The 16048-nt window shown below is 32.9% G+C and overlaps 1 protein-coding gene across 2 annotated transcripts; it reads right to left on the bottom strand.

Annotated features, from left to right (window-relative positions):
* Positions 1 to 2308: 2308 nt before the first annotated feature.
* Positions 2309 to 8340, bottom strand: LOC115958349. Of its 2 annotated transcripts, none has more exons than XM_031076756.1 (5): positions 8208 to 8340; positions 7620 to 7819; positions 6603 to 6739; positions 5348 to 5418; positions 2309 to 2544 (listed from the first exon to the last, which is right to left on the bottom strand). In XM_031076756.1, the coding sequence occupies exons 2-5, from the start codon at positions 7794 to 7796 to the stop codon at positions 2540 to 2542; spliced, it is 390 nt and encodes a 129-aa protein (XP_030932616.1). In that variant the 5' UTR covers positions 7797 to 7819; positions 8208 to 8340; the 3' UTR covers positions 2309 to 2539. The 2 variants fall into 2 exon arrangements, with proteins under 2 accessions (XP_030932616.1, XP_030932617.1); XM_031076757.1 differs by lacking the exon at positions 8208 to 8340 and adding an exon at positions 7980 to 8165.
* Between the last annotated feature and the right edge of the window lie 7708 nt (positions 8341 to 16048).

The following is a 16048-nucleotide window of genomic DNA, read 5'->3' as shown; positions in this document are numbered from 1 at the left end:
CAATGGCAAGTGGGTCAGTAGGTGTCAAAAAGGACCATTTTTGTCCTCGAGAAGATGATGAAGAAATTTTTTGTCCCCAAAGTACCATATCTTAGTGCAATTGGTGCTCTAATGTATCTTGCAAATTGCACACAGCCTAACAAGGCCTTTTCAATAAATTTATTAGCAAGATATAGTTCTACACCAACTCGAAGACATTGGAATGGAATCAAGCATGTATTACACTACCTCCGTGGAACAACTGACTTGGGATTGTTTTATCCAAAAGGATCAAATCCACAGTTGATTGGATATGTAGATGTAGATTATCTTTCAGATCCACAGAAATGCCGATCACAAATAGGGTATTTGTTCACTTGTGGCAACACTGCCATTTCATGGAGATTTGTTAAGCAGACATTATATGCTACTTCCTCTATACATTCAAAGATTATTTCAATTTATGAAGCAAGTTGTGAGTGCATTTGGCTAAGATCAGTAATTCAACATATTTGAGAAAAATGCGGCTTATCATCAATCAAAGATAGCTCCACAATCTTATATGAAGACAATGCTACTTGAATTTCTCAAATCGGAGGAGGATATATCAAAGGTGACCGAACCAAGCATATCTCACCAAAATTCTTTTATACACATGAGCTCTAAAAGAACGGTGAAATTGATGTCAAGTGAATACGGTCAAGTGATAATTTTGCAAATCTATTTACTAAATCATTACCAGCTGCAACATTTAAGAAGATAGTGCACGACGTTGACATGTGTCATCTTAAAGATCTTTGAAGATATATATAATCATGAGAGGGAATAAATTATCAAAATGATATGTGCTTATTGTACTCTTTTTCCTTCGCTTAGGTTTTTTCCTATTGGGTTTCCTTAGCAAGGTTTTAATGAGGCAATTTAAAGGTACTCAAAAGCTTACTAGAATACCATACTCTTTTTCCTTCGCCACTAGTTTTTTCCTATTGGGTTTTTCCTTGGCAAGGTTTTAATGAGGGATATCCTTAACGAGTGGTCATCCAAAGGGGAGTGTTGTAAACCTATATATAAGAACTTTTGCTCCCATTGTAATGTGCAGAAAAATATTAGAGAAACACCAAAAGCAAAAGAGAGATATGTATATCAGTTCTAGAAATAATATGTTGTAGTTGATGACCACTACCACTAGACAAGAAGCAATTTTGTGTGGGTCTTGTCCATCATCGAAAAGTTTGCTTGGTATGCATGTGTATATCAACAACTCCGCGACTCTAACTGCCTTGGAGTTGGCGTGTTGTTGTGTGTGTGTTATCAAAAAAAAAACCCCATGTGTGGGTCTTGTCCCACATCGAAAAGTTTGCTTGGTGTGCGTGTGTATATCAATAGCTCCACGACTCTAACTGTCTTGGAGTTGGCGTGTTATTGTATGTGTGTGTTATCAAAAAAAATAAATAAATAAAATAAAAAGACAAGAAGCAATTTAAATATAATATCATCCTCATCTTTTATTTTCTTGCCTATATATTTCATCTATTTACAACAATTACTGTATTGTGACTTAAAGTCAAAATTGGCTGCCTCTAAAAGCTTGGTGTCATAAATTCCAGGGTTCACATTAAATTGGGTCCGGCTTAGGTTATACATTTCAACAAAACCTCACTGAATAAACCCAAAAATGACGGTTGACTAACGTTACGGATAACTAAACACCTTCCTTCAAATCTCACATAGCTCTACAAGCGTGCTCACAGCTAGAACCCATCTTAATTTACACCTTTCTCTTCTTTTTTTGAGAAATTTTACACCTTTCTCTTTGCAGGTTGCATCAACCATTTTCTCGAAGTACATGTTGCCCTGCTGCCCCGATGAACATATTTTACTCTCTTTTTTAGAAACAATTTGATCATACATTTGGATCAGTGTTTAACAAGTAATAATCAATCATAATTTGCTAAAAGTTCAGCTATGATCATAAATTTGGATGAGCTTTTGACACCAAAATAAAAAAATATATAAATAAAAAATCCTTTTTAATGCTCCATAACATATCCTTAAAACATATCCTCTTCAGTATCTAGCTCAAATTCCCTTAAAAATCCCAGACCCATTTGATCAAAATATCAATCAGTCAAAACCCCCCACAAAAACAAAAGTCTGTTGGTTGGTGATGAAAAAAGAATATGAAATACAAAAAACGCTCCGTAACATACAGATCAATTGCAAGTTGGAACTGAGCCCACGGCGAATTCAACATGAGAAAATTGTGGCAACATCTTGGTAAAATACCCAAGAACTTCTCAACTAATTAATCCCAAAAGAATTGAAAACATGATGCAAAGAAGTAAAGCCAAATTGATGATCAAAGAAGCTTGTATCATTAGCATATTTGTCCACAGATTATCAAACAGTATATACAGAACATGTCAATTTAGAATAGGTATGAAAGATATTCACAACCACTAAATATCAGCATGCCAGAAATGTGCGCTGTGCACCACTTTTGTACACAAACCACGGGGTATAGAAAGGTGTTTCCAGGGATAGAGGGATCCTAGATCTGTCATTCTGCAAACAAACAAAAATAAAAAGTAAGTCAGATCAATTGGAATTATGGTCTCTGCAAAAGGAATGTTTTAATCCAGTGGAGATCAAGTATTTCCCCAAATTTAGCATCATAAAGTATAACAAAATGCACCCAGGCACATAACTTATCTACTGCATGAAATCATCATTCCATTTAAAGATTTAGTAGTTTCAAAAAAAGCTTCACTAGTGCTCATTGTGGCAATCAGCATAAACCTCTAACCATAACCATTGGAAGTTTGTAACATGAGATGTAACCTTTCTTTAAAGCATATCATGTTTCCCAGATGGGCCACGCTGTACATTTAAGCATGACCAATGTGCAACCAGAATGAGCACTGGTAATGAGCTACATATACACCAATTACATGGAATAATGAGCAAACATTCTCAGTTTCTCACCCTTGGACAAGTGTAATGAAGATGTCAGTCCACAAAAATTCTTTTTTACCATCTAAAGGTTCGCACCTAGGGAACAAGTGTGACAAAATTGTAAGTCCAAGAGAGGTCTCTTTTGCAGAGCAAAATAGTATTGCCAGATGCTGGGCAACAAGTGTGCTGATTAAACAAAGGATTGGAGACTAGAGAGAGTAGCATAAAACAAACTGATACACATACAAAGCCACTCATACCAAAAAAACAAGTGGAAAGTGAAACATGTTAGACCTAGATGGCAAGAAAGCAAGTGCGGAGGAAAAGGCAACCAAGAAGAAGAAAAAGAAAAATAACTGTGTATATTCTGGATCATGATAGAGTCATTGAGAAACTTAGTAACATATTATTATCTCAATCATGCTTGTTTTGGGGAAAGAAATGATTGAAAGCATCTATAAAAAAAAGTTGAAGATGTTAAGACAAAAATGATTCCCCATTTGTGGTTTGGAAGCATCAACAATCCTAATGCAAATGAAAAAATAAGGTAAAAGATGGTGGCTATTAATCCCTTTTACAAATATGTAAATGTACTCAGATGTAAACGTGCTCAAACAAGGTAATCAAAATTGGTCCAATATGCCACAAGACAAGAAAAACTAACTGGAATGCCATGGTCATTTGCAGCAAGCAACACAAGTACATTAGTAAGCGCATTCGCATTAATTCGTGTAAAAATTTCTGTCTATTTTAGCATAAGAACTTAATTTTTCTATTTTACATACTCAATTTCAAAACACTCCACATCAAATTATCTATTTAACACTACATTTCATTAAAATACTATTTTTTTATCAATTTTTTTTATTATTTTCCAAAATCATCTCTCTCTCTCTCTCTCTCTCTCTCTCTTCAACCAAAAACCACAACATCTCTGTCTCTCTCTCAGAAATCACTCTCTTCTTCCTTTCCAAAACTCTCTCTCTCTTCACAACTAGTCTCTTCTTCTTTTCTATTTTACATACTCACTTTTCAAAACACTCCACATCAAATTATCTATTTAACACAACATTTCATTAAAATACTATTTTTTTAATCAATTTTTTATTATTTTCCAAAATCATCTCTCTCTCTCTCTCTCTCTCTCTCTCTCTCTTCAACCAAAAACCACAACATCTCTGTCTCTCTCTCCGAAATCACTCTCTTCTTCCTTTCCAAAACTCTCTCCCTCTCAACTAATCTCTTCTTCTTTTCCAAACCCAAGGCGTTCTCTCTCTTCCTCCACAACAGTCTCTTGGTCCTTTCCAAACTCAAGGCTCTCTCTTTCCTCCTCCAAAAGGATCATAACCAGTCTCCTCTTCCTTTCCAAACCCAAGATTCTCTCTCTCCTCCTCCATAACCAACTCACCCATTGCACAGATCCTCAACAAAACAGTCAATGATTCTAGGTTCTCCCACGCACCGACGAGCCCGCATAATCACTGTTCTCACTCATGGTGGTCCAATCGGCGTCCTACCCCGCCATCACAGATCAACCAATCTGCAACTAGATCCACAAAAGCTCAAGCAACCCTATCCACCAATAGGCCTAATCGGCAATCTTAGGCAACGATTCCAAGTTCCCCCAACACACTGACGAGCCCACATCATCACCATTCTCACTGGTGGTGGTCAACAAGAGTATTAGTGGAAGAAGGAAGAAAGAAGAGATAGAGAGAGTCCGAGATGAAGAAAGAGAGTGAAGGGAAGAGAGAGAGAGCAAATCTGACATGGGACAGTGGAAGAAGAAAATATTAAAATGCAAAGCTACTGTAGCCAAGTATATTTACACGGCTATTGTAGCAATTTTGTAAATTTGCAGACTTTTACAATCACTGATGTGGTTATTTTTTTTATTAAAATGTGTAAATTTTACACCTTTTGGTTAAAACCCATCAGTGATTGTAAATTTCACTAATGTGAGTGCTCTAAGGAGCTATGTGGCCATAACTTGATGAATAACAACTAAATAACATAAGGGATAATCATAAATAAGGCTTTGTTGACTAGACTCAAACAATTAGTCTATAAATTGACTGCATAACATATAGCTGGGAAAAAAATATTGTAAGAAAAATTAAATTTTTGAAGAAATAAACAATTAAGGACTCTTTTTTTTTTTTTTTTATCAACAATTAAGGACTCATATTTTACCCAAACAATATCATGCTTAACAAGAAAATTGAAACATCAACAGACAGAATACAACTCAATGATTTACCATTAAAAAACATACGAGTCCTTGCACTTAATTACAGAATCTCAAGCTTGGCAATACAAAAGCTAAACCTGATAGGTATAGAAATCATAGTGCAAAGTAAATAGAAACTTAATCTTGTTGCAGAAGTTCAGTTCAACTGAAACTGACCACTACCTAGACAGGTTGGTTCACAGAGATAGCCCAGCAAAAAGCAACTCCAACTCCTGATCCTGTGCCACAGTTCTCTGACATAAGAGGCATAAAATCAATAACCCATATGGCTTAAAGGCTAATTGTAATTAATTAATTAATTGTATAAAATGCATAGAAGTTCATGTTGTATATCAACCAAATTTGTACTTGGATTAGAGCTGATGAATTTCAAAGTATCAACCATGACCTTTATGAGCGCTATGAGCTATCATTCTTTTTCTCGCAATCTCACCGATGTCGAGATTTTCCAAGATGAGGAGACATGATGAGGAACATAACTAGGAGCCCCCAGTGAAGACTTATACAAGCCAAAGGAAAAGGCAGGTTCTATTGCTCAAACATTAATTTGGGATGGTTCAAATGATGGAGATCTCTCTTGGGACCTTGCTTAGTTAATCTAAGTTGAATTGAGCCTTTTTTATTGTTTATTTGCTGCTAGATCAGTTTTAATTAAGTTTAACTATAATAAGGGCAATCTGATAAATTCCAGGCTTTCTGGAATGGGCTGACCTTGGGCTGTACCAAAAACCCAAGAGTCTTATTTTGTGTTTCAAGTCCTGTTCCTATTTGTTTTAGAAGTACTTGCACACTTTTTTTTATTGTTATTGGTAGTCCTAGTCTTTCAAGGAATAAATTATTTAGATCCTAATCCTTCTAGGAAAGGATTTAGCAAAGCACTAGGCTGTGTTTGAGAGTGGTTTTGATAAAATTTCAGCAGCTTATATTAACCATTGAGGTTGTGATGCTTTCTCCTACCTAAGTGTGATCACTTAGGAGGTGTGATTGCCTAGTGTTTATCTTTCTTTATTTCTAGCTCTATTCACTATTGTAACATCCAATAACCATCACACATATTAAATATCCAATCTTTTTATTACTCAACCCTATCTAAACCCTCAAACATCAAACCCTCTTCAAGAACCCATCAAGATTTCATCAATATATTTAATTTAGTTCTGTATTACTAAAAATTCTACAATTAAAATTTCTTTGCATTTGATAAGGAGAGGAATGTAGGGTTGTAAACTATACTGTCTTCAGTATAACTTATAAGAGTGATTAAACCTGCAAAATACCAAGGAAGAATTTCAAGTTTGCCAAAAGCCTTGTAGATCAATTGGCTGGCACCTCCTAGTGTTTCCATGACATCCAAGGTTCAAATCCCCTCTCCCCCATTGTAACTGTTGAATAATCAAAAACAAGCCCACCAACTTACCTTTGCAGCACTAAGCTTGAGATTGATGACCCTGCTTCCTTGGGGCTATGCAATGACCTTTGAACTTTCACAAATATAATCTGCGACTCTCTAAGATTGTACATGCATTCCTTATGAAACTTTTTCCAATATCTGAACTGTGAGTTGTAGAGAAAAGAAATAAAATTTTCTTTTTTAGATCACATTATGTTGGAATTTGTTTGGACACAACATAGACAGTAGACACTCCAAATTTTGAGCATCCAATGGTTACATACCTCCCTACTTCTGCTCCTTGTGCATGTGCTTTCACACTACCGGCATCAAGAAAATGGAAAATATTTGTGTAACATTAAAATTCTATGGTAAATATCAACAATCACTCATAAGTCCTAAGCTTTTAAAAGGCAAGACTGGTTCCTATACCCTCTTTTCCACTTTCTACAATTCTACAATTATATTGTTCCCACAACTTAAACTATTTTTTAAATAAGTAATTTTTAGCCCCACAGGGAGGGGGAAGGGGATACTCAAGCTAGTGACCTCTGCTTCATGAGGTATGGTCCCCAGCTGATCATACTATCCCTTGGGATTACTTCACACTAACTCTCAGTAATACACAACACCATTTACACTGTGAATCCAAGTTTCCAATTGTGCTATCCCTTGGGGTTAATCCACTTGTTACCATATATTAAAGAGGGAATAATGTTCTTTATAGACAAAACAAATTCTCTCTCTTATAAACAAGTAGTTCCTTAAACCTGTTAGCATTGACCTTTTACACAATGCTTATAACATAATCGGCCCTATAAAGGAATTGATCCCGGTCAATCATACTAAAGGACGAATCACAATGTCCAGCTTTCATTTTCTAAAAAATTTTTTTTTTTTTTTTCCCTAGACTCTAAATTTCCTCTTCTTCTTCATTGTGACTCTAAATTACCATTTGAGCAATAACAACACATAAGTTAATTTTATATACTCAAATCCACTTCCACAAATTAAAAAATGCACGATTTAGATGCGATGCCAAACCTGAATGGACATAAGTTGCAGTATCTTATTAAGAACCCGCAAGCGATGAGTAGCATAAGTGCTGTTGGCAGGAAGTCGGTTCATTCTCTTCATTTCGTCATGAACTGCAGCCGTCTTCTCTTCATAACCCACTTGCTTCGACTGACTTTTTAACTGAGTACTAACTCTGGTGTCCATCTATATCCACTTTTCAACCAAACCTATTTTTGAAAAGCACAACAAGATTAATTTTATCACAATCAAGAGAATACCCAACAATGAAGCAATCAAATAAGACCCAGAATTTTTAAATTGTTCTCAATTTCAAACTCTAGGCAAGTGTAAACCCTAGTCCCTTGTTTGGATGGTAAGAAAATTTACAGGAATGAATTTTTCTCGGGTGAAGCAGGTTAAATAAACGATGGTGGGCATCAAGGATTATAATTGAGTGTTGAATTCTGTGTCTCCGTAAACAATAATAAAAAAACTCTTTTTACGATTCGAAAATTCTCCATTCATAGACACCGCCAAACAGAGTCTTATTATAAGCCATAAACGAAGGAATAAAGCGAGAAAAGAGAAAGGAGAAAAAAACAAAAAAAAGCTTACAATTACAGGACGCGTATGCCAATCAATTTCGAAGAGAGAATGATTTGAGAGATTGAAGCTTAAACTACACGAAGACAGAGCCACCGTCTTTTACTTTTCACACAAGGTATTACTGATTACTGAAAAAGGCGAAACGTACCGTTTTGTATTGCGTAGGCCAAAGTTGTCAAATCGTTTGCCGCATTTCAGCGACGCAGCAAACGGCGCCGTTTTCAAGTAGATAACAAGTTTTTTTTTTTTTTTTTGGGGATAAAAATATCATATAACAAAATTAATATTGTTAATTTGTTACAAGAGGAACAATTTTTTTTTTTCAAGATTTTAAAAAAAAGTGTATTATTTGAACTAGGGATAAGTTCATTATACTTTTTTTTTTTTTTTTAACTAAACTTAGTTATAGTCAGGGACGGATCTACGTTGGGGCAGAGGGGGGCCATTGCCCCCCCCCCCCTCTTCCACATTAAAAAAAAAAAAAAAAAAAAAAAAAAAAACTAGTATAAAAAAATTAAGATTTGCCCTTATATATATATATATATTTGTCTCTCCTCCTCTAAAATATTTAGATATTGACCTACAAGAAAATAAATAAATAAAAAAAATTCATGCCCCTTTAACTACAAAAACAAAATAAAAAAATAAATATGGACTAAACAAAAATCGCGCACAAAATAAGAAACACTCATTTTGTATGTTATACTTTGTTGATGTGTTTTATAATATGAAATGTTTAAGAAATACTTATTTTGTATGTAGTATTTTGTTGAATATGAAATAGATGCTAGTTTTTATTTTTATAAATTTTTTTTTGGTTTTAAGCTTTGCCCCCCTCAGGTATGAATCCTGGTTCCGTCCCTGGTTATAGTCTATAAGGTGGAATGTGGAATTATCTTAATTTTATAATATACTATTCCTCGAACACAGATTAGGGAGAAAATAGGAAATTTCAAAGTTTTCAAGATTAAGATTGCATACAATAGGGATGAGAGGAACCACAATTTCTTGATTTAGTGGGAAGTTGGGAAAGATTTATTTAACAATTAAAGTTATTTGTGAAGAAAGAAGTATTGAAATGCTAATTGATTAAAAAATAAAATAAAATAAAATTGTTAGAGATTTATTTAACAATTAAAGGGTTTTTTTTTTTTTTTCCTTACATTGATAATTGGAAGTGAGGGATTTGAATCATGGATTTCTCTGTTTGAAACATTAAGAAGTGCCAAGTTGAGATAGCATATAAAGCTCTTGGCAAAGTTTGTTTGTTTTTAACTCTAATTTTTATTATTTTACTATTTGAAGTTCTTGACATCATTTTCTTTTACCTTTTTTAAAAAAAAAAGCCTTGCAGCAATATTAGAGTATAGATTTTTTATTTTTGATAGTTACAATATTGGAGATGACCCATAATGGGGTTCGAGCTTTAATTCTTTCCACAAAGGAGATAAGACAATGTCGTGGAACTACATAGCTCTTGTCACAACAAATATATTTTATAAAATTTAAAAGATGAGACTAAATAGTAATACTATTTCCATAATATATATATATATATATATATGTGTGTGTGTGTGTGTAATACTCTTAGTTTGGATTTATAATGCACTAGAAGTCTCCTATGAAATTCATCCAAATAACAAAAAGACATTAGTTTACCATTCATCCAAAGATAGGGATTTTTTGGTACCATCTAGACATGTATCAAACATTCAAACTGTTCCTTACCCTAAGTTTCGTACCCTCATCCTTGACTTTGAAGGCAAAAAAGGCTCTCTTTTATTTCTCATGGCATCACAACGCATGCACCCCCCCCCCCCACCCCCCCGCGCGGGCAGGCAATGTTGAGTATGGTGGTTTTCAAGGGCCAAAATGGGCAAATGTCCTTTTCATGCAAAAAAATCAGCGTTTTGCCCTTTTTCCCAAATTAATTAGAGAAATACTCCTATTTTAAAACTTGATTTTTGGACAATCAAGTTATAGCAAACTGAAAATTAAAAAAAAAAAAATTATGGAACTTGAGCAACTTGAGTTCCATGCAATTTTTTAAAGTCCTATAGTGGCAATTTAAAGTCCTATAGTGGTGTTTTAAAGCCCTATAGTGGCGTTTTAGTATGCAAGTTTTTTTTCTTAAATTTGATCACTCCATAGGGAACCTCATAGTAGCGTTTTAAAACCCTATAGTGGCATTTTAACATGCAAGTTTTTTTCTTAAGTCTGATCGCTCCATAGGGAGCCCTATAGTGGCATTTTTATGGAACTCAAGCTCCATGAACTCGAGTTCCATGCATTTTTTTTTTTTTTAAGTTTGATCGCTCCATACTCGATTTTCTACAAATCGAGTTTTATATTGAAACTCGATTTTGAGAAAATTGAGTTACAAAAGAGGGACATTTCCTTAATTAGTTTGGGAAATGGGGCAAAACGTTGATATTTTTGCACGAAAAGAGCATTTGCCCATTTTCTCCGATTTTCAAGGCTTCTTTATTGAAGTATCTATTAGTAGCAAAGTGACCCAAGTACCCAACAGACATTTATCCCTAAGAGTCTTTAGTGACCATCTTCTTATCAATCTTCAATATTTCTTTAACTTCATCTCATGTTAATGTTGCTATTAAACTTGTTATAATTTGTCTACCTTAACCTATGTATAGGGAAAACATGTACCCTCACACACAGACGAGATAGGTGATGGATTGGAGAGAACCTTGTACCTAGATAAGGCTCACAGCACACTGTTATTAGAGCAGTAGAAAATATAATTATTAACTAAATTGTATTATAATTTATCTACTAATCTCTAAGCACATGCTTACGTGCATGCTTAGAAACTCTTCAATTTTTTTGTTTAAAGATTAATAATTTTTATTCATCATAATATGTAACTCACGAAAAAGAGTAATATAATGAAAGAGTATTACATTCATTGTAGCATTTGACCTTCCCATTTTTTATTCCACTTCTCGACTTCGAATCCTTCATTGAATCAAATGGAAACAATTACATTTATCTTGTCGCACAGTAACAGTAAGCACTAATTATATTTTTGTTGGGGAAGCAACTAAAAAATGAAAAGTGGATTTATCGGAATATCACTGGAATAGTAGAATTAATCAACTTCGAATGCTTTTTCAAAAAATTCATTTGCCCTGGAAAACATTAATATCACATAAGTAGTAGAATTGAAAAAATTCAGTTTTGATAAAGCCATAAGAAAAAAGGATAATACATGCTTGTGAATGTTTTAATTAAAAAAATTATTTGTATTTCTAAATGAATACAAAGTTCCCAACCATTAGTTAACGTTTGCTCCTCTTGCAATTACATTATAAATAATTTTTTAAAATGCTACACATAAACAAATTAACCCAAGTGTTTTTTTGAAAAAAAAAAAAAAAAAACATATAAGACTGAATCACACCAAAGCTATAACTTACCAAACAATTACTGTGTTATCGGATTCCAAATCAACCAAACATTCCTAAGAACCACATTGAATCAAAACATGAGACCATAAAACAATATTGGACAATTTTCAAGTATAAAACTTTATAAAGTCGTAGGAATGGAATTAAATATAAGTACTACCATAAAACTATATAAAACATTCTTACATGTAAATCGCATGGCCTATCCCATTTTTTCAATTGCAGCGGTCAAAGACAAAGGGAGACATTGACTATTTTATTGAAGGAGGCAAACTGCAAACTTGGAAGTGTATCCCATGAAGGAGTAATAAGGATAATGTTGGGGAAAGCCCACTATGTTTGGGGTAGTTTACAATTTCCCCCTTTATCTTTGAAACCAATCAATTTCCCCCTCTATGTTTGGGAAATGAGCAAATACTCTTAATCCATTACTTTTTCAGTTAAATCCAATGAAATTACAATGATTACAAATGCAATTTAAGAAAACAATAATGCAATTTTCAAGTTTTTCTCTTCCTTGTGGTGTACAACTAATAATTTCTTTAAAAATTCTCGTTAGGCTTAACTAAGAAAGTAACAAATCTAGAGTATTTGCTCATTTTCCAAACATAGAGGGGGAAATTGGTTGATTTCAAAGATATATGAGGGAATTGTGGACTACTCCAAACATAAAGGGGTAGTTCACAATTCCCTCATATATCTTTGTTAAAGGGATAATATTTGTTTGGTTTTGAAAACTAGAAAACAAATGACAATTATTCAATCATTTTATTTTGAAAACTAGAAAAAAATGACAGCTACCGAAACTTTTCGGTAGTGATAAAGATAAGAAAATAAGGACAATATTTGTTTTAAAATGTGGGGTTCAATAAAAAAACTAGCTTGATGAGGCTCTTTTTTATTTTGAGTTTAATGTTGTAATTTTTCAATTTGAATTTGTCTATTATTAGTGAGGTTACACGAGAAGGGATTCTTTAGAGCTAGAATTTAGGATTTTGAAAAGGAGTAAACTGTTCGATTTAATGTGTACTAATTTTTAGGAAAAAATGTATTAAACGTGTATGAGATATATTTAAATAAAAAGTGTGTGCTAATTTTTAGGAAAAACGTTTCTCAAATAGTTTTTTGTTTTTGAATTTTGTTGAATTATAATTTTAACCCTATTTTTTATTTTTTAGGAATAAGAATTATCAAATTAGATTAGGGTATTTTTGACATTTTTTAAAGTCATAACTATTTTTCTGAATTCTCTTATTATCTATACTACTATTTAAGGGGCTTTTCCTGTTTGGGTTTCTTAATTTTGATACCCAAAATACCCTTAAATTTACCAATTTGTAAAACTTAAATAATAGGATTAGACATGTAAAATTACTAATTTAAAAACTCCTAAATTTTAGTTAAATTAAAAAAAAAAAAAAAAAAACAGTTTCTTCTATGATTCTACACACGTTTCATACCTCCAATCAGTTTCCTATCATCATCTAGTAGTTACAATATTATCTGAACTCTATCCATCTTAGACCTCATGTCTCATATTTTATAAAAATTCACCAAAAAAAAAAAAAAATTGCTACATAACTAGCAAGATAGGACTACAAAAGAGGCCCGATCAAATTAGAATTTAAAAAAAGGTAGACTACTCAAATCTTTCTTTTTGTTATTGACATTTGAGTTATTATTATGTGTTGTGATTTCTGTGGGTTGTGATCCCCAAATACTTGACAAGAAATTGTCAACAAATTGTAATTCTTTTCATATACACTAAAGTTACGAATTTTTTTAATTCTTTAATTTCTTGAATTTTTCTTCATCTTTTAATTTATATATAGAATAAGTGACCAATACATATGATTATATGTAATTCTGTCAAAATCCAACACTGTGATTTTTCTTTCAAGAAAACGGTGAAGACGAATGTATTTTGGTTCTAGACGATGAAGTTTGTGGTGATATATGAATTGAAGTGAGAGATGAAGATAGGATTGAATTCTAGATTGGATTTGTGGTTGAATTTATGGAGGTGAGGGATTCTCATACGCCGATCTCAATGATCTATGCACAAATACCCATTATCAAAATTCACTACTTTTTCACTCTCTATTTGTGGAGATCTTGATCTTGAGGTATGATTATTCTGAAACATGGCCATTGAGTTTGTTGGAAAGTGATTTTGTTTGTTTTGAAGCATAGTAGGAATGAGTTTCATCTTTTATCAAAAGTCAAAACCGTGTACTTCTAAGCTAACTAATGTATTCAAGGTTTTATTTTTTATTTTTTACTCTACAAGAATATCAAACTGTTTACAATTTTTTTAGTAATTCTTTTCCTATTAGTTATTACTTGCATTTTTCTTTTTAATATTTGTGGTTAAATAATAAATGACAAAACTTATGTACAGCATCTTACTTAAGTCTTGCCTAATAAAAAAAAAAAAAAATAGGGATATTTATCCCACATTGGTTGTGTGTGTTAGAGTTTCAATCCTTAGTAGCCTTTGACTCACGCGTGTGCTCAGAGGCTCTTTTATTTTTTGGGATAAAGATTAATAATTTGCATATATTATAATTTGGGATTACTAAATTTTCCAATCACAAAAAAACCTGGGAGTGTGATGAAAAAATTATTTCACTTGCATAATACTCATCACACCCCAAGGGAGTCTCAACTCGCAAGCTTATTCACGTACACATTATACACTTAAGTTTGATTCATTTATTAAATAAATGAACATAAACACACGTTTTAATGAGTTTGAGTTCGGGTTGCTTATAAATAGCTCGGTTTATTTACAGCCTAACTCTTATAAATGTTTCCTTATAGCCTAACTCTTATAAATGTTTCCTTATAGAGAAATTGTAGAAGGGACTTCAATTTAGGTTAGAAAATTGCATAGATATAGTGATGATGATATTCATTTTTTCCCAATAAATACTGACAGTTGTTAATTTTAGATGAAGTATGAGGCCCATTTACACTTTCATTCAAAGAGACATCATAAAGGCCAATTAATCTCACTAAAAATTGTACCAACTGCCATAAAAAGAAGTATGAAGGCCTGTTTAGTGTTTACACTTTCATTCAAGAAGACATCATGAAAGCCAATTAATCTCACTAAATATTGTACCAACTGCCATAAAAAGTGGGGGGTCAAACAATCTTGTGACATTAGTTGAAATGTGAACATATGATGGAGAATCAAGTTGTAGTGTTATTGTGTTGTACAACATTGTTTGTGTAAAAATATGTAAAAATATTGGGGGAAGGAGGGATATATATGATTAGGGGCAATAATTCCCATGGTCCCAAAAAGGCCTTCGCAAAAAGTCAATGGCAAGAAAGTTACAAATTTTAAAAAGAAAATGGGCTTAAAGAATTCAACTCTATGATTAGTTACTAGGACTCTGTAAACCAATGATAAAAGCTTGATTAGCGAAATTTGAAGTTTTATCTTTTTCTCTATGACTTTGTGTCTATTATAAGAAAAAAAAAGTATAGAATATACATATAATTGAATGATGAAGACCACACAGCGGAATTGATTTAATATTTTTCATTCATATGCTTGGAAGGCCAAAAGATACGAACAAGGAGATCCATTCATGTGGAAATCACATGGCCAACCCCAACAACTTTATGCCATCATCCCACTTGTTATTAAGTGGATACATCGATTCCCACTATAATTCTTCCACTTTTTCTTGTGTTCATTCATCAAAATCTTAGGCTATGGCCGATTGATTAGAAACCAGCTGCCTCACCAGCAATTCCAAATTTGGCTAGAGAGAGAGAGTTTTGACATGCATTGTGCTAGTCTTGGAATAAGATGCATTTTGTGTGATAGTTAATAGTTTATCTATGGTTGGTGATTGGAGTATTGAAATTTTTTACATACTTGACTTCAAAACCAATATTTGAGTATTAGTCCAATTGAATTGACTAACCAAATTACTTCTTGAATTCCAAACTACTCAGTACCTACCAAACCAATTTTTTAAATGCAGAGCTTACCAGAAAAATCTTGTTCAACTTCAACAAGATGGTTTTTACGGACTGATATGAGTTACTTTTAGAAAAAATTATATAAATTTTACACATTTTTCTATTATACATAAACTGATATAAATGCTTTTAATATAATAAATAAATGCAGGCAGGAAAAGAACAGTATATTGACTCCATAAAAAATTATACGTATTTGGGAGCACTAGTCATATTGACTCCCTCACAAAAATCACATAAAAACTATAATAAGTTCTATAATGATGGTTATTGGCACCATCTTGTCACTATTATTTTCAAATCAAATCGTAATAATTATATGATTTAATCTCAATAGTGCCTTCACATTCGATGGAATTATTTCAAGTTTTCACCACACATCAAAGACATTTTCACATTTTGATGGCAATAGCCCGAGTT

The sequence above is a fragment of the Quercus lobata genome, chromosome 8, assembly GCF_001633185.2.
Source record: "Quercus lobata isolate SW786 chromosome 8, ValleyOak3.0 Primary Assembly, whole genome shotgun sequence".
In the NCBI taxonomy this organism is placed as follows: Eukaryota; Viridiplantae; Streptophyta; class Magnoliopsida; order Fagales; family Fagaceae; genus Quercus; species Quercus lobata.
This window is presented reverse-complemented; position numbering and strand designations above follow the sequence as displayed.